Below are 19,534 nucleotides of genomic sequence, written 5' to 3'. Positions count from 1 at the left end.
TCTTCCTGGAAGGATCCCTTGGATTTCTGTCACTAGGACACTTCATTTTCTTCTTGGTGCAGGTCTCAGTTTCCCACCATGCCAAATCTATAAGATGAGAAAATTCACTTGACTTCAATTCAATACTTTTGGAAACAACTGTGTAGATGGTATAAGGAATCAGCAATCACAATGCTCCCTGTTTTCCTTGGGGCAGAAGTACCACGTATATTGCTCAATAAACTTGAAGGGAAGCTCAGTGAATCAAGTTGACTCAGGAAGCTACCTGAATCACTAAGGGAGGTTCTGCATCTTCATTGGGAAAGGAAAAAATGAGCTTATAGGAGAAGTCAATCAGACTGGCAATTTCCAGATGAGAAAAACTATTCAATGATAAAGTGGAGTGAGCTTGTTTTCTAATCTTCAGCCCTACGTTGCAATGGCATTTTAAGTTGGCTGACTGTCCTTGGATATAAACAAGGTATACCAAACCTAACTAGATCCTAGTTTGCAAATATTGCTCTGAAGATGTAGTCCCATGCCCCTTTTCTGGAGGACAGGAATCTGTGAGCCATACAATCAGGAGCAGCTCCCTGTCCACCCAGGGTGGTACGAACAGCTAACAGCTCTTCTGACCTCAGCATTATTCATGCAAACAACAAACATGCTTTAGTCCTTGAGCTGGATTTGTTTTTCGTTTTTCCTTTGTCTTTTTAGGGCCGCACATGAGACATATGGAAGTTCCCAGGCTAGGAGTCGAAATGGAACTGCAGCTGCCAGCCTACACGCCCAAACGCCAGAACTGAGCCATGTCTGCAACCCATACCACGGCTCGTGGCAATACCGGATCCTCAACCCGCTGAATGACGCCAGGGATCAAACTCACATCCTTATGGATACTAGTAGGGAATGTTACTGCTGTGTCACAACAGGAACTCACACAAATCTTTGTTTATACCACCATTTCAACATTACCCTCCATTTATTTCTAGCTTTGGGAGATGGTTTTGACTCATTTTACCTTTTTCCTTCTGCAAAATGTGGATGATCATTCTTGTTCTACCTACCTCAGAAAGCTGTTGACAACACAGAGAAGCAAGGTTTGTAAAAGACTGATTTGCCTTCTACCAACTGACATGCAAATGATGCCGTTTTATGTGCCAAAGACTTCACCATGACATGATTCAGGGAATAACTGACATAATGACATTAGAAAAACAGCACTCTGGGTCTTCTTTTTTCTTTTAGGTCTGCACCCATGGCATATGGAGGTTCCCAGGCTAGAGGTTGAATCGGAGCTACAGCTGCTGGCCTACACTACAGCCACAGCAACGCAAGATCTGAGCTGTGCTTGTGACCTATACCGCAGCTCACAGCAACACCAGGTCCCCAACCCACTGAAAGAGACCAGGGATTGAACCCGCATCCTCATGGATTCTAGTTGGACAACACAAAGGGAACTCTCCTGGGTCTTCTTTTTACTTTTTATTTATGTATTTATTTATTTACTTATTTTAGGGCCACACCTGAGGCATGTGGAAGTTTCCAGGCTAGGAGTCGAACTGAAGCTGCGGCCTGGACCCATGCCACAGCTTGTGGCAACACCAGTTCCTTAACCCACTAAGTGAGGCCAGGGATCAAATCTGCATCCTTGAGACTATGTAAGGTTTTAACCTGCTGAGCCACAAAAGGAACTCCCAGGTTTTTTTTTTTTTTAATGAAGAGGGACAGAAGATCCTTGTCCTGCATTGGCTGTAAATCATCTTTTAGGACCCCAGTGTGCTGCTCCTTGTCACATAACTTGGTATTAGCAGATGAGTACCTAAGTCCTACCCTTTACTCATGAGCAAATATCATTTTCTGTATTAGCTCAAGGAACAAAAAGAGTGGGATCTAGTAACATTTATCAAAAGTAGGCAGCTTAACGGTAGATAGCTGGCTGAAAAAGTAACATGTAGGACAGAACTAGAGGGAGTATATCTAAATTGGAGCAGGAAGGATTCAGGTCAGACACTAGGAAGAATTTCGAAAAAGGCTACATGAAACTGGAAGTCATTATCAGAGCACCTTGTAAGGCTTCCTTGAAGAAAGACTAAGGCAGAGAAGAATGCATATGGGGTGATTTGAGTTTAGTTCTTCCTGAGAAGAATAGGTCTCTGGACAAAGTCTATGGAAGCGCTAAAATTAGTACAGGATTAGCCTCCATTTCAAATTGACTGGCATGTCTTACCTTTAAGATTTCTCCATCTGCATAAAGCACATACATGGTCACTTCAATATTCTTCTGTACACTCTTTCCTCCTCTCTCGAAATCCCCCTTCTCCAGGGTTAGGTACAGGTCATTGCGGATATCACCTGTGTGGAAAGAAATGTCATGTCCTCATGACTGCAGAGGCCACTCTGCCCCATTTGCATGGAGGACAAGGGTAGCATTTGAATCTTCCAGGGTTCAGCTGGGTGCTCAGGGCATTCCAAGCTTGGTTAATAACAGTGGACACTCCACCAGTATAAGTACAGCTGCACTTAGGTTGGGTTAGTCAGGTGCTCTCTAATTCTAAATACTAAAGCTGTTTACCACAGCTTGTCTAGGGTGGGAAAAGGCAGACTCCAGGTGACTGCTCAGTCTCTCTCCCCTCCAGAAGAATAGCTGCAATCTAAGCCTTCCAAAGAGGAAAGATTTTAGAATCAACAGGAATAACAATTACTTCAATCACGTCTATGTCTTAAATACTAATCCTTCCTCCTTTCTCTAAAAAAAAAACCTAGTCATTTTTTTTTCTTTTCTAGATTTTTTTTTTCTTTTTTTTTGTAACCCTCAACCTTTCTGAGTCTGACTAGAGGATATACTACCTCTTCCTTCTGGAGGCTTACCTCCAAATCCCATTCCCTGCTGGAGAGCCAGGCAGAGGTCAGTGGACTGTCAGGTTTTCTTTTTGTTGTAAGTGCTCTGGGAACAGATGATCCTCCAGAAGCACAGGTGCTAAAGCACTGGAGCAACAATCTATTGTGCTCCTGCTGCTTCCCTGGGCTTTGACTCCAGCCCACATAGCCCATATCTGCTGCTTGAGACTAGGCAGGAGTAGCTCAAACTGCAATGACCCAAGTCTTAACTGCCCTTTTTAGGGGGGATGGAATGGTCTATTCAGGTATAAAAAGAGTCTATTTAGGCTGCTCTAAGCTTCTAAATCTATAAAATGACCAATTTTATTTACACGTTCTAAAGAAGGGCTTTTGAATTTCAAGAAAAAAATAGTGAAGCCTGTGGGAAAGAAAATCTTCAAAGGAAGAAAAGGACAACGAAAACAGGTAAGGCCAAAGTGAAGATGTGTTAGCAGCCTGAAGAAACCAATCGAAAGTTAGTGGAACAATTAAATTGCAAAGCAAGCCAATCCAGAAGCCAGAAATTCTTTCTGCTTCAGTTTTTAGAAAAACTGGTGCATCTAAATCTGTTCATCACTTAGGCTCACAATGACACCAAGAGGTTTTGTTCTTGGTTAGCAAGGCAGCTTTCTGGTTTGGTTAGACACATGATGATGGCCTCTTATCTGCACTGTTTACCTCTCTAATTGTGGAAGTGTCTAAGTGTCTCTTACACATGAAAGAGAAAAATCAAGACTGGCTTTTCGGGTCTTCATGACCAGACCTTCTATTTTTCAGGTTGCCTTCCTACCCTAGGAGTGCAATCATGTTTATTTGGTCACATAATAGTCTCAAAATACTTTGGCCCAACTGAGAAAGAGCAGTCCATGAGAAGCAATTAATTATTCTCTGACAGTGCAGAGAACTTTCTCTAAGGTGTGAAAGCAATTTCCCCAAATAGACCTGAGGCTACCATGATGGGAAGAGGAAAATGTGTTCTGAAAATCACACACAAATGCAATTGCAGGGTGGGAGGGACAGACTTCAGGGTATCCATCCTTGCAGTCCACACAGACTTTCCTCCTGGGTTGAGTAGAGTCTAGAGTCTCTATTTTGAATTTTGATGAGCTTGGAACTTTAATCTGCCTCTTCCTGACATCCCTGTTTGGGCCCTCCTAACATGTCATTAAAATAGCACTCAGGCATGCAGGTAGGGTGGGGAAGGCTGGCAGAAGGAGAAGGAAAACTCAAATCCATCAGTTTGCTACTGTCAGGACAGAGGCTGAATGAAATCAACCCTGACAATAAAATACAAAAATAACTGGGAACTTTACTGTGGGTCATTTGCCATTATACTGGAATACAGAGTTGGTTATATCTTGAATTTTTAACCACTGAAACAGACATATCAGAGCTTTCTTCCGATAAAAGCCTTTTAGTTACACATTAGCTTTTCTAGGGAATTTATTCAATTTCTAGAATGATTTGGCATAAGGTGAATAGTCTAGAGATTCTCTGATTTTACCGTCTAAAGAACTGATGTTTAGTTTAAAATTTCTGTAGTTGAAACCAGCATTTTGGAGTTTCCGTTGTGGCTCAGTGGTTAACGAATCTGACTAGGAGCCATGAGGTTGTGGGTTCGATCCCTGGCCTTGCTCAGTGGGTTAAGGAACCAGCGTTGCTGTGAGCTGCGGTGTAGGTTGCAGACGCAGCTTGGATCTGGCATTGCTGTGGCTGTGCTATAGGCTGGCAGCTACAGCTCCAATTGGACCCCTAGCCTGGGAATTTCCATATACCGAGGGTATGGCCCTAGAAAAAAAAAGACAACCCCCCCAAAAAAAACCCCAGCATTCTCTGAAAGTTATTCTCAAGATAACCCACATTACTTTTAAAAGTAGCTATTGGCTACCAGCAATAGTATTCTAGCTTGTACAAACATTTTTGAAGTTTCTGTGACTCTATACAAAAGTTAACCATATTAGGAGTTCCTGCTGTGGCGCAATGGGTTAAGAATCTAGCTGTATGGCTCAGGTCACTGTGGAGGTTTAGGTTTGATCCCTGGCTAGGCGCAGTGGGTTAAAGGATCTTGTGTTGCTGCAGCTGCAGAGTAGGTCACAGTTGTGACTTAGATTCAATCCTTGGCCCGGGAACTTCCATATGCTGTAGGTGCAGCCACACACACACACACACACACACACACACACACACAGAGTTAACCATATTATATTAAGTATGTCCTTAAACAAAACATTTCAAACTTTTTCTAGCAATATATGATATAAAACACTAATACAAGATGGGGCATTGTCTTGGAGATTGATAATGACAGAATTTGGTCTGTTTTGGTTTTATAGAAAGAAGTCATAGTTTCTGGGCAGCTCCTTCAGGGCATTTTAAACCAAAATGTCAGTTTCAAGCAGAAGGACCGATGTAGATATTCCTACAGCTTTCACTCTTTAAATTTTTTCTATTTAAACAGAATGCCTTTGGTGATCAACTAGCTAAGAAAATTTATTAATACAAACAATTGTATCCTTTAAGTTAAAGACTGAACAGCTTCTTTTTTGTTTGTTTTGGTTTTGTTCATTTTTTTCTTGTTCAGCTGCTCTTTATTTAGAGAAAAGACCTGCCTAGACCAGGGCTGTTCTCAGTCAGAAGCAGTATTAGGCTGCCTTATGGGTTGCAATTTTACAAATTATGTCTTCAATTTTGAGAACAGCACTTTGCAATAGTTAATATTGCTGGGCCTTCTTGTCAGTAATTCTCTGGGGGATCATTTAAACTGAGTCCTCTGCTAATTCTCATGGAACCAGAAGAAACAAATGTGAAAAGCTCTAGGACCCAGTGATCCAGGCCTGCCTTACAGAGAGCCTGCCAGGGTCCCTGCTCTTTAGCTATCCTTATTTTATGTTACACGTTCACAGAGTCTACAAGTGGAATCATGCCTTTGGGTTAAGGTACTGTCACCAGGAGACTCATGTAAACTTTAGCACCAACTGCCAGGAAATACTACTAGGACAGGGATGAGCATAGGCACGTTACAGTAGGATAGAAAAGGGAAGGCATGAACAGTGATTGTTGTGGTTAGTTTTTAGACCACTGCCTGGCTGCCTGTATATATATATATAATTATATATCTACTATATGTAATAGATAATATGTAATACTGTATATATGTAAACACACACACACACACACACATATATATAGGCTCTATTTAAATCACATAGGAAGCTTATTAAAACTGGATTTCTAACATTCATCCCTTGAGGTCCCAGTGGGTCTTGGGTGAGGTTTGTGTACTTGGTTAAGTATCCTCTGCTTCCTAAGGTTGGTAGAGCCTTACATCTCTGAATGTTTGGTGCTTGGCTGATGTGCAACAGAGGTTCCTGAATGGAAAGATGAATGAATGAGGTTGTTCTTACAAGAGAACTTCAGAGTAAATAATCTTTGTCCTTTTTACAATTTAACACAGCAGCCAGTGATAGCTGTAGGTATGGCTGCATGTCAGAGAACTAGGGACTTAAGAGTAGGCAAAGGTTGGCAAATTTTTTCTGTAAGAGGCCAGATAGTAAGTATTTTAGGCTCTGTGGGACACATAGGTTTCTGTCACATGTTCTTTGTTTTCACAACTTTTTTTTTTTTTTTTTTTTTTCATTTTACAGCCACACCCATGGCATACAAAAATTCCTGGGCCAGAATTGAATTTGAGCCACAGTTGTAACCTCCTTTGCAGTTGTGTCAATGCTGGATCATTTTAACCCACTGTGCTGGGCTAGGGATCAAACCTGTGCTTCTGCAGCAACCCTGAGCTGTTGCAGTCAGATTCTTCTTCTTCTTTTTTTTTTTTTTTTTTTGTCTTTTTGTCTTTTCTAGGGCTGCACCCGCGACACACAGAGGTTCCCAGGCTAGGGGTCTAATCGGAGCTGTAGCCGCTGGCCTACGCCAGAGCCACAGCAATGCCAGATCCAAGCCACAACTGCAACCTACACCACAGCTCATGGCAACGCCAGATCCTTAACCCACTGAGTGAGGCCAGGTATCAAACTCACAACCTCATGGTTCCTAGTTGGATTCGTTAACCACTGAGCCACAAAGGGAACTCCTGCAGTCAGATTCTTAACCTACTGTGCCATGGTGAGAACTCCTCACAACCTTTTTAAAATGTAAAAACTATTCTTAGCTGGCAGGTAGTAAAAAAAAAAAAAAAAAAAGAAACAGGCTGCTGGTTGGATTTGGTCTGTGGGCTCTAGTTTGCTTATACATGGATTGGAATGTTCAAAGGTCAAGAACAGGATCACCGCAATGCTACTACACATCAAAAATCAAGATTTCTATGTGTCTACAACAAATGGCTACTGGGAAAGAGCAAGGTAATGAACCTGAGGCCATCTTATTATATCAGGAATTGGCCTGAAACATTTCAGGGTCCTAAGGGAATGAAATGTCTTAGAAGGAAACAGTGCTTTTCAGCTACCAGTCATTTTAGGGGCTGGGGAGCACTATGACATAGCTGCATCCAGTGGTGTGAGATGTGCATGCCTCAGTAGCCAGGTCTGGTCCTTGGAAGACCTGCATTCTAGTATGACTTTGGAGAAACAGCTCACATGTTTGCAGGTCTCTTCTGAGAGCAGTGTCAGAATCTCTTAGGTCCAGCTCAGGCACCTATAAGCAAGAGAATCTCTTACCAGACACTCCATTTTTACCTGGAGTTTTGGGGCCACATAGTTCCAGCCTGTGTGGAATGCTATCCCAGAAGAAATGGACTAGGACAGCCTACATAGATTTGGGCACTAAGTCTTACTTGGATTCTTTATTATATTCATGTTCCTTCTTATAAATTACACCACGTACGAGGAGGTTCTGGGTTCAAGGATAATAGTATTAAATACTATATTATTTAGATCTTTTCTAATTCTAGATAGGATTAGGAAGAGCTTCTGTGGATAGTGCTTTCTTTCCCTTAAGACCATATAAAACTAGACCTAACTTTCTCCCAGCAGACACAGCAGCCTGCTTGGGATGGTGCCAATTCTATCTCTTGGCAGAATGGGAGTCTCCTGACAGCATTCCTGGAGATAAGGAGCTATTAACTGCCATTCAATACAGGCAGTTTCAGACACATGACCAATGTTTTATGTTGTGGTAGTTCTTATTCTGAAGAAGAGACTGAGAAAAGGCTCTTGGGAGGATTTCTTTAGAGTACCCAGGAAAGACAGGTTCTTTATTTTTCTAACCATGTCTTCAGTGTCACACTTCTACTGGTTTCTAGTGCTACAAAGTCAGTGATCTCTGCTCCAACAGGATGACAGGAATGGGCATAGTGTGAGATCACTGTATATGGTTATTCCTTTTTTGGATCATGGATGTGATGATCTTCCAACTCACTGTGGGGACCAGATGTGATTATTCCTAGACCATCCTTTAGAGATACCGCCATGGCTTCATCTGACACTCAGATTGACCACACTCCTATGAATTGTGGTAAATACTTTTATCACTCTCTTGAGGAGAGCTCTCTTTTAAAGGTCATATCTCTGTGTTTGCCCTTTGTAGGGCAAAGAGATGTGTCCAGAGAACTGCAAAGAGAAGCTTTCTGCCTTTCTGATTCTTTGTAGCTTGGGATAAACACTACTCATTTTCTTTTGAATGGGAGTAGCTGATCTGTCTCATAAAAATCCTTTCCTGTATGTATTCACATAGGGCTTTTTAAGGTTTTCTAAACATTCTGACATGTTCTTAGTTTTCTCTGATCTTAATGAATACCCAAAGTAATACACCGTCTCAAGGCTGGGCTGGTAGATTCTCTAATGTCTTGTCAGTTATTCCAAAAGGTGAGGCTGATGAAGGATTAATAATGTACATGACACCCCACCCCAGTATTGCAACATTCCATGAAACAAATGAGGATGGAAATAAAGCAGGCAAAAGCAAACAGGATACACAAAAGCAAGAACTTACACCCAACTATCTTCATCTCTGCACCAGAAAGAAAGGGGCGAGAATGAGGGGACAGCACAGAGAAAAACAAGAACAATTAAGACAAACAGGAAAAGAGAAAAAACATCACTTGCAGGTCAGTGATGAAGCATGCACTTTTTATCAGGGGTCAAAGCAAAGGACAGAGTGTATTTTTGAGCACAAGGACAAGACTCAGGGGCCCCCTAGAGAAATGCCATGCCTGCATAGCTGTCTTCTAAGGGTCAAGTCAGGGCAACCTAGAGAGGAACCTAAGAGGAGCTTGTGTCAGGTATGACTCAGGGAGGGACAAAGCATCCCTAAAGCAGAGTACTCTCTAGGACTTAGTTCTCAAAGGGGATCCTAAACCAAAAGTATCATCATCACTTAAGAGCCTGTGAGGAATACAAATTCTTGGGTCCTACCCCCAACCTACTGCATTCTCTTGGGGTGGGTTAACAATCTTTTTTTCTAAGCCCTGCAGGTGATTCTGATACATACTAAAGTTAGAGAACTACTGCTTTAGGAAAAACTTAGCCATCAGTTAGAAGCTACTAAATCAAAGGGCAGATTTCTTGTAATAGGACAGAAGCTCATTTAACTAATATGAAACTTGGCTCATGTTGCCCACAGTAAATTATAATCTTAAAAATTCAAGTCTTAGAAAACAAGTTAAAATGTTTATTTCTGACAGGGCCATGACAGAGCTCTGTATTTCTACTGACTTCAGGGAACAGACTTTCCAGGAAAGCTAAGAATTGGGTACCTACACAGAAGTGGTAGCATTATCTTTGCTGGCTAAGGTGTGGTCTGGAGAAAAGTACAGCCTGTGCTTGAGCAAGAGGTTTTAGATCATTTCTTTCAGTTTACAGGCTTTTGGCTGAGTTTTCTTTAAATTTTTATTTTGGCTAATGCTGACAAAGTGAGTTACAGAAAATAATGTTAACTTCAACTTGTTTACCTGAAACAACTGTCTTGCTCCAGGCTCTCTGTCCATTTTCTTAAAAAAAAAAATCTAAGAAATGAGTAAAAGTATGCTAAGGGTTATTAGCTTCTGCACTGAACTAAAATGAGTTTGGAGGGAAGAAGGACGTACCCAGAGAGATATGGTGCTAAAACAATAGAAAGCTGTAAAGTGCTCAGTTTCAAAATTAAGCTTAAATTCCCATATTTACTTATTCTATAATTTCAGATGGCATTTCCTGGATTGATGTGCCTTCTCTGGGACCTCCCAGAACACCAGCAATGGCAGTCTTGCCTCTTGCTCACTACCACAGGTCATAAACACAGCTGGATGGTTGTGTAGGTAGGGCCTCAGCTGTGGCAAAGAGTTGGACATCTCCTGTTCCATGGCAGCACATGGTGTATATGTGCACACTCATGGAAAGCAATGACTTTAAAAAAGGCTATGTCAGGTACTGGTGTGGTTAGAACCTGTCTGAACTCTGTAACTCTGAGCTGTATGCTTTTTCAATATGCATTGACAAGCACTTTTCTGGGCCATCTGACAAAAAAGGACCTCTCCAAATGAATGTCTAGTGGTTTCTGCCAAAGAGTGGTAGTTTTAAAATAAGAATCACCCTAATTTTTCCATTTACTCTAATTTCTCGGACTTAAAGAGTTGAAATGGTCACAGTTACTGACATAATTTATTTCCTTGCTCATTTCCCATATGTTCATGTGTCAAGAAGCTGCAACTTGTTGTAACTTGGTCACACCAGGACCATGTGGGCTGAGGGACTGCTGCAGCCCAGGCACAATATTCCCACAGCTGAAGAGTGGACCAGCTGCAGGTGGAGGGGTGACCTCACTGAAGGACTTCTTGCAACAGACATGGATAAGTTGACCACAATTTAAAACACTGTTGCACACTTTTCCTGATGCTCTAGCAGGAATTGTAGGGCCAGCCCTATCACCTTGCCAAAGGATGGCAAACCTACTCTGATAATATCTTGGGGAGGGTTAAGGAGGCTGTCAGTTGTTAGCACATAGTCCTGAGAGTGGCAAAAACCTGTGCCCCCTATTTTTTTCTGTGCCAAGAAATTCTTTCCTCAGCAGGAGGAAGGGTAAACGAGGGGACAGATGCATAAAGGACTGCTTCCTGCCCATGAATCAATCTTTACTTTCAGCTCTAGCACTCAGTACTTCAAGTACTGCAACCCACCGAGCAGCACACTTACAGCACCAGCCTGGACATGCCAGGAGTGTCCATCTTTCTGCCTTGCGGGGCAAATCACATGACAACCCTTACCTGTCTAAGGGAGGGAAACCCTCCTTGACCTCAGCTTGCCTTATCAATGCCTGATACTACTTATTTCCGCAGTCATATCTAACATACCCAGAAAGAAGTCCTTTATAAACCTGTGTGCCAACGATACTAAGAGATGTAGAGTATGCCACAAAAAGATCTCTTTCCATAGATGAGGTCTGGACACTGTAACCCTTGAAATTAAAGTTTACTTAAAACTTTTTGGAGTTCCCCTTGTGGCTCAGCGGAAATGAATCCGACTAGTATCCATGAGGATACTGGCCTCACTCAGTGGATTAATGATCCAGCGTTGCCATGAACTGTGGTGTAGGTCACAGATGTGGCTTGGATCTGGTGTTGCTATGGCTGTGTTATAGGCTAGCAGCTGTAGCTCTGATTCTATCCCTAGCCCAGGAACTTCCATATGCTGTGGGTGTGGCCCTAAAAAGCAAAACAAACAAACAAACAAATAAAAAACCAAAAACCCCCCAACAATCCTTTTTGACTTAAGCTTGCTCATTTCTAGTCTCTGCTCACTTTTTTTTTTTTTTTGATTCTCTGTGTGAAGACTAATAGGAAGGAAGTGTCCAAATCTTAGACAAAACAAGTTCTTAAAAGGAAGGATTTTAAGTCCATCTTTTAGAATACATAACTCCACATGAGCCTGGATATCTAAATTTTAAAAGATCAACATATCCATTTTAGTAAACACCAATTCTTTCTTCAAAGATATACTGCCAAGAGGTCAGGGACTACGCCTGGGCTCTTCTTTTCATGATTTCCAGGGTCACAGAGGGCTGAGGAACATTGTCGGGATGGGATGGGAGAAATGTCCCGTGGAGGACATCACCTTCACAACAGCCAGGTGGGGACCCTTCATAAGCATGAAGTCTCTGCATTTACAGATAAATATGGAATCGACTGAATTGCCTGTGATTCCCATCCAAAAGACCCTTCTGTGCACATGAGCAAGAGACAAAGGCTGTTCATAATGGCTTACTCTGCATTCACAAAGTCTATGGGGAGAGAATAAAGGTGACAGAAAACAAGTCTGGCCATAATGTGGGAAAAGCTGGAAGCCAGCTGGAATCCATCACACGGTCCTTCTCTATGATCAGGCCACACTCTCCACTGGGTATGTGCTGGAAAATAATTCCAACAAGACAATTTTTAGAGTCCCCCCAAAATAGGTGATATTTAGAGTGGTTCAATCTAGCCTGTCTTGTCTCTTTTAAACAAAGGTAAACTCACTTCTCCTATAATTCATCCAGACAACCAGCTATTTGCTTGCTTTACTTTCCCTTTTCTTGTTCTCATCTCTTGTTATCAGACCACCTCCATCCATAAGATCCATGCCTCTACCCTTCCCTCACTTCCTACAGTGTCCTTGGCTTTGATGGTCTGCTTCTCCAGCTCTGCCTGTATCCACCTTACTGGGAAGCATGAACTTGAGACTGAGCTGCTGGAACCACACTTGAGGGTCAATGCATTCCCACTTTCTTCCCTGGCTCTTCATCAGGCCAGGGGACATAGATGAAGGGGGTTAGACAATTCCTGAGAAAATGGCCAAGTAGTACCATTCATAGTGCCTAATTTATACCATTTTCCTGACCCATTATGTTATTTTCATTATGACTCATTTTTTCTGATACAAATATATCTGCTATTTCTATGTTAATTGGGATTCACTGATACTACTGCCACTATTTTCCTTAAAGAGGACATTCTTATGATGGGATTCTCTTCTAAGAAATGTAATGGAAGAGAAGAGCGTAAAAAGGCAACCCTATCATGAGTTCTATGGTGATTCCTGCCCTCCAGTCAGGAATCAGACCAAAAAAGCTCATCAGCTAGATGGTTGCATTGCACTGGAGAATGTATGTGGGAGCTTCTGGAAAAAAACAAATGCCAGTTAAGAACCAAAGGAGCCACTGGCTGCAGACTGAAGTCAGCAACGTGACTTTGGCTGCAGAGTCTTTTAAGGGCTTCAGGGCTCCTCCACAGCATAGTTCACCATCTGCTCACAAGAACACTGGACTCCATCCTCCTAATCCTTCTCCCACCCCAGGCCCTGAAATTTTGCCTACCTGGCATGATGACATCAGGAAATCCCAATTTTCTTGTAATTGCCAATCCCCTACTAAATATCATGGGATTTTCTCTCCTAATATGTTCCATGTCTCCACGAAGAAGCTGCAGAGAAATGATAAGACCTGCAAACACAAAAGCATTTATTTAGAAAGGCTAAAAAGATTATATGCTAATTTGAATAGTTAGGTTGTATAAGAAAATTCCATTTTTGATGTCCTCCAAGAGTTGGATGCCTACTATTATGTTAAGTATATGTTCTTTCTTCAGAACTGGGGAAAAAAAAACACACACGAATTTTTCAACAAGTAATTTATTTCTCCTTTTTTCAAGTTTAGAAATTCTTATGATTCCCTCAGACAGTTCCTTCTTGAACAAGCCTTTCTCTTCTCCCCCAGCCAGCTCCAGTGGGTTCACCTTTACAGGCTCTGGGACTGGGACACAAAAGCAAGTGTCAGCAAGATGTACTCTCGTCAACCTGGAAACATGGGAGCTGAGCAGAAGACGAATATCTAGAAATGAGGAAAGGTGTTTTGATAATTATGGTGATTAAAGAGTGGAGGCAAGAATGGAGACAGTAACAAGTAGAGGTGTAGAATAAGAATGGTCTGGGAGGACTTCCTTTGTGGTTCAGTGAGTTAAGGATTCAGTGTTGTCACTGCTGTGGCTTGGGTGCAATCCCTGGGCCTGGAAACTTCTCCATGCCATGAGTGTGGCAAAAAAAAAAAAGAATGGTCTGGGAATGGAGAAGGGAGAGGGGAAGAAGTAACAGAGAACTCAGAAGAGTCACACATACTGTATCTAGCAGAACAAAGTATTCTCGTAACTAGGAATATGTACCCTCACTGCTGGGTCAGGGGAGGAAATAGAGTTCTACTGTAGCCTAGGCAGAACATCAAGATGATCTCATTGCTTCAGCTAAGCTCATCCCCCCAAGAAACTCTGGGATTATGCATATGAAGTCCCAGGTGTCATTAATACCAGGATCAAGGGGCCCTGACACACAGACATATGGTATTTCAGTTGATGTTCTGGTTAGATAATCAGTGTTTGGGATTTGGCCACCCTAAGGTAATTTTTTATAGCCTATTTACTTGATGGACTCAATTACTAGTTTATGACACTGAAAGGCTGGGGCCCAGAACCCAGACCACAATGATTTCTGCAGAAGAAAGCAGTTTGGGAGGTACTCACCCCTCTCCTACAACCTCAGCTCATTTATCCACAGTATCTTTACAGAGCTATCATTAAAACTCATCCTCTGGATAAATAGAAATTCACTGAATTAGGAGGTGGTTTAGCTTGGAGCAGATAGCTAAGGATGAGACAGTTTCCAGAATTTGAGATGATGGTTGGAGGGCAAAGGAAAAAAACAAACAAACAAACAAAAAAAACAAAAAAAACCCCCAGTGGGTATACTCTTATCATTCTGCATTGGCAAGGATTTATTCAAATACCCAGTGACTGCATTTCATCTTATTTTCTGAGTAACCAAATTAGCTAAGATATGCAGAGGACAACCTGTGAGGATGTAGACCCAAGGTACTGGGAGAGTCACATCTAGCTTTTGAGCCACTCAAGCAGATTCTGAGTAGCTGCTCTCCACCTCCAAACATGACAAATAAGATGGCTTTGGTTTATGCAAGAGAGCAAATGAAAAGGCACATGAAGAATCTAATATATGGCACAAATGAACCTTTCCACAAAAAAAGAAATTCATGGACATGGAGAACAGAATTGTGGTTGCCAAGGTGGAAGGGGAGGGAGTGGGATGGACTGGGAATTTGGGGTTAATTAATGCAAACAAATGCATTTGGAGTAGATTAGCAATGAGATCCTGCTGTATAGCACAGGGAACTCTATCTATCTAGTCACTTGTGATGGAACATTATGGAGGATAATGTCAGAAAAAGAATATATATTCATATATATATATAGATAGATATATATATGAATGACTGGGTCACTTTGCCGTACAGTAGAAATTAACAGAACACTATAAATCAACTAAATGGAATAAATAAAAATCATAAAATAAAAAAGAAATCAAAGAAAAAAAAAGAATGAAAGAAAACTACCAATGGCATTATTTCACTCTTTCTATGGCTTAGTAGTATTCCATTGCATACATGTACCACATCTTAATCCATTCATCTGTCAGTGGACATTTAGGGTGTTTCCATGTCTTGGATATTGTGAATAGTGCTGCAATGAACATGGGGTGCATCTATCTTTTTCAGTGAAAGCTTTGTCCAGATATATGCCTAGGAGGGGGATTGCTGGATCATACAGTAGTTCTATATTTAGTTTCCTGAGGAATCGCCATACTGTTTTCCACAGTGGTTGTACCAATTTACATTCCCACCAATGGTGCCGGAGGGTTCCCTTTTCCCCAAGCCCTCTCCAGCATTTGTTATTTGTTGACTTGTTAATGATGGCCATTTTGCCCAGTGTGAAGTGACACCTCACTGCAGTTTTGATTTGCATTTCTCTAGTAATTAGTAATGTTGAGCATTTTTTCACGTGCCTACTGGCTACCTGTATGTCTTCTTTGGAGAAATGTCTATTTAGGTCTTGTGCCCATTTTTTAATTGAGTTGTTTTTTTATTGTTGAGTTGTATGAGTTGTTTATATATTTTGGAGATGACACCTTGTTGGTTGCATAATTTGCAACTACTTTTTCCTATTCCATAGGTTGTCTTTCATTATTTTTAATGGATTCTTTGCTCAGTAAAAGCTTTTGAGTTTAAGTCCCATTTGTTTGTTTTCGTTTTTATTTCTACCGCCTCGGGAGGCTGAACTAAGAAAATATTTGTAAGGTTTATGTCAGAGAATGTTTTGCCTATGTTCTCTTCTAGAAGTTTTATGGTGTCATGTCTTATGTTTAAGCCTTTAAGCCTTTGTTTTTAATTATTGATTTTATTATATTTTTGTCTTTTCCAGGGCTGCACCCGCGGCATATGGAGGTTCCCAGGCTAGGGGTCGAATCGGAGCTGTAGCTGCCAGCCTACACCACAGCCACAGCAATGAGGGATCCGAGCTGTGTCTGCGACCTACACCACAGCTCACTGCAACACTGGATCCTTAACCCACTGAGCAAGGCCAGGGATTGAACCCACAACCTCATGGTTCCCAGTCAGATTTGTTAACCACTGCGCCATGACGGGAACTCTGTCTTTAAGCCTTTTTGAGTTTATTTTTGTGCATGGTGTAAGACGTCTTCTTGTTTCATTGAGAGTAAATTAATTTTTAAAATAAAGATCTATCTTTGTTTTTGTTTTTTGTTTGGCTGTGTCCACTGCATGTGGAAGTTTCCAGGAATGAACCTGTGCCACGGCAGTAGTGCTGCAGTGACAATGCCAGATCTTTAATCTGCTGCACCACAAGGGAACAATATATTTTTAATTAAGGAGACTAATAAAGACTTGAACTACTCCTTGAGCAATCTATGAAATTCTCTGATGCGAAGACCCTGGAGTCCAGCAGTGAAAAACCCATGCTCAGAAGCTTGATAACAGAGTGGAAAGGCCAGTGGCCTGGAGTATGGAAACCTGGGCTTCCTTGTTCAGCCACTAAATCATTTCATTGAGTTTCAGTTTCTTCTTATATTTAATGAGGGAGCTGAAAGACACAATTTCCGAGATCTCAACCAGCTTCCAAGTTAAGCCTTGCCAAGAAGCAGTCAGACACACACTTCAAAGAAAAGCAGTCTATTTCTCCTCCTGGCTTTCCCAAAAGTGCATGAAGACTTCCTCTCACTAGGGCCATCCTAACTGAGGCTCTGTGAAGTCTATGGTGCCCCCAGCACAGAGGGAGAGTTGCTTTTATAACACTGTTTAAATGGCTAGTGTCTGTGAGTTCTCAACAAAAATCACAGACACTGAAGACAGCATGGTCCCTTGCTCACTCTGTGAAGTGAAACAAAATTCAGCATTTTAACCTGGTGAGGTGATGCTAGAAACTGCTCTTCAGTTGTTTCTTTTAATGTATTATTACCACCACCTCTCTTTAAAAATGTTCTCCATATTTTAATCATATCATGTCCCAATAACTTGTAGACAAGGGGAGCTCTTAATAAATCATATAAGTAAATAAAGCAAAGAATAGTATAAAAATTGGTATAAGCAGTTTTCCAAATTGTTAGTAACTTTTAAATATTTTAAAAGCAAGATTTGTCTCTTGGTTTACTCTAGATTTAGTGAGGAATACAGACTCCCTTCCCCTTCTACCACACTGCATGTAGCTCCTTGGCACTCGGGCATATACCTAAGGGAAAACAATTTTTAAATTGACTATAATTAAAAAAATCTTATTATAGTTGATTTACAATGTTCTGTCAGTTTCTGCCGTAGAGCAAAGTGGCCCAGTTTAAATCAACTATAATTTTTAAAAAAAGAAAAACAAAACAAAAACCCATGAGAGAGGCCCCAAGGAATCCCATGCTAAACCACAGTGAATTTTAGAGAATTCAAGTACTGACCCAGCTGAGGGTCTCAAACTTTGTAGTCTCTGGTTTGGAGCTGACTCTCTTAGTTAAATATCTGCTAACCTTGATAGAGAAAAAAAAGTTCTTAACAACTTTGGGAACTCCATGCCATGCAGTGGCTTTATACTGTCATTTAAGGCCAACTTTTTTTTTTTTTTTTTTTAGCCGCACCCATGGCATATGGAAGTTTCTGGGCCAGGGGTGGAATTTCAGCCCCAGTTGAGACCTATACCACAGCTGTGGCAATGCTGGATCATTAACCCACCATGCCAGGTTGGAGATTAAACCTGTGCCACTGCAGAGCCAATGCTGGATCCTTAGCCTGCTGCACCACAGCAGACAGACACTCCCTAAGGCAAACTTTTAATTCACAAACAGTTCTATGAAAGTTAAAACAAAGAAGGCTATATAAAAGGTGTTATGAAATAATTTAGAGGTAAACATTATCTAGAGAAACATAAATTTGATAGCTATCTTCAAGGGTATACAAATGCTTTCACTTTTATTTATTATATACGTATATATATGTAATATATAAATATTTACATATTTATATATGTAATATATGTTAATATTTATTGAGGTATAGTTGATGTACAATATAAGTCTTAGGTTACAACATAATGGTTCACAATTTTAAAGGTTATATTCCATTTATAGTTATTATAAAATATTGGCTATATTCTCTGTGGGGTACAATATATTCTGTAGCTCACAATAATTTGTACCTCTTAATTCCCTACCCCTATCTTCCCCCTCCCTGCTTCTTTCCCTCCACTGGCAACCAAAGTTTGTTCTCTCTATATGTGAATCTTCCTTTTTTGTTATATTCACTAGCTTTACTTTTTAGATTCCATATATAAGTGATATCATACAGAATCTGTCTTTCTTTAACATAGCATAATACCCTCCAAGTTCATCTATGTTGTTGCAAATGGTAAAATTTCATTCTTTTTTATGGCTGAGTAGTATTCCATTGTGTGTTGTACATACATATACATCTTCTTCCTTCATTCATCTGTTGAGGGATGCTTCTAAATCTTGGCAATATAAACACGGGGGTGCATGCATCTTTTCTTTCTTTTTTGGCCACACCTGCAGCATATGGAAGTTCTTAGGTCAGGGATCAAATCAAAGCTGGAGCTGTGACATACACCACAGCTGCAGCAATGTTGGATCCTTAACCCAACTGCAGGGGATTAAACAGAGACATGCTGGATCATCAACCTACTACGCCACAGCAGGCGCTCCACCTTGCTTCTTTTCAAATTAGTGTTTTCATTTTCTGGGAGTAGAACTGCTGATAGTTCTATATGCAGTTTTTTGAGAAACCTCCATACTGCTATCCACAGTGGTTGCACAATTTACATTCTCACCAATAGTGTATGAAGGTTCCATTTTTTGCCACATCCTTGACAACATTTACTATTTGTGTCCCTTTTTTTTTTTTTTTTTTTTTTTTTTGTCTTTTTAGTGCCACACCCGAGGCATACGGAGGTTCCCAGGCTAGGGATCAAATTGGAGCTGTAGCCGCCGGCCTATGCCACAGCCACAGCAATACAAGATCCAAGCTGTGTCTGCAACCTACACCACAGCTCATGGTAATGCTGAATCCTCAACCCACTGAGTGAGGCCAGGGATTGAACCTTCAGTCTTCATGGATCCTAGTCAGATTTGTTTTCCACTGCGCCACTATTTGTGTCCTTTTTGATGACAGCCATTCTGACAGATGTGAGGTGATATCACACTGTGGTTTTAATTCGCATTTGTCTGATGATGAATGGCACTGAGAATCTTTTCATGTGGCTGTTGGCTATCTGTACATCTTTGGAAAAATGTCTATCCAGGTCTCATAGACTTTTAAATAGTGCTTCAAATTTAACCGAGCAATCAATATTCAGTTTAGAATTAATTCT

General features: G+C 41.0%; 1 protein-coding gene across 15 annotated transcripts in view; it reads right to left on the bottom strand.

Annotated features, from left to right (window-relative positions):
• DOCK3 (dedicator of cytokinesis 3) overlaps positions 1–19,534 on the bottom strand; it is a 504,996-nt gene that overhangs the window by 97,984 nt on the left and 387,478 nt on the right. For 11 of the 15 annotated variants that reach the window (XM_021068831.1, XM_021068838.1, XM_021068839.1 and 8 more), the window contains 3 exons: positions 13,132–13,257; positions 8,800–8,817; positions 2,210–2,334 (listed from right to left, as the gene is read on the bottom strand). In XM_021068831.1, coding sequence (XP_020924490.1) covers positions 2,210–2,334; positions 8,800–8,817; positions 13,132–13,257 — 269 coding nt within the window. The remainder of the gene's footprint in view (positions 1–2,209; positions 2,335–8,799; positions 8,818–13,131; positions 13,258–19,534) is intronic. The other 4 variants (XM_021068832.1, XM_021068842.1, XM_021068836.1 and 1 more) reach the window with 1 other exon arrangement.

This window comes from Sus scrofa, chromosome 13 (assembly GCF_000003025.6).
Source record: "Sus scrofa isolate TJ Tabasco breed Duroc chromosome 13, Sscrofa11.1, whole genome shotgun sequence".
In the NCBI taxonomy this organism is placed as follows: Eukaryota; Metazoa; Chordata; class Mammalia; order Artiodactyla; family Suidae; genus Sus; species Sus scrofa.
Note: the sequence above shows the minus strand (reverse complement) of the source record. Positions and strands in the feature narration are given on the sequence as shown.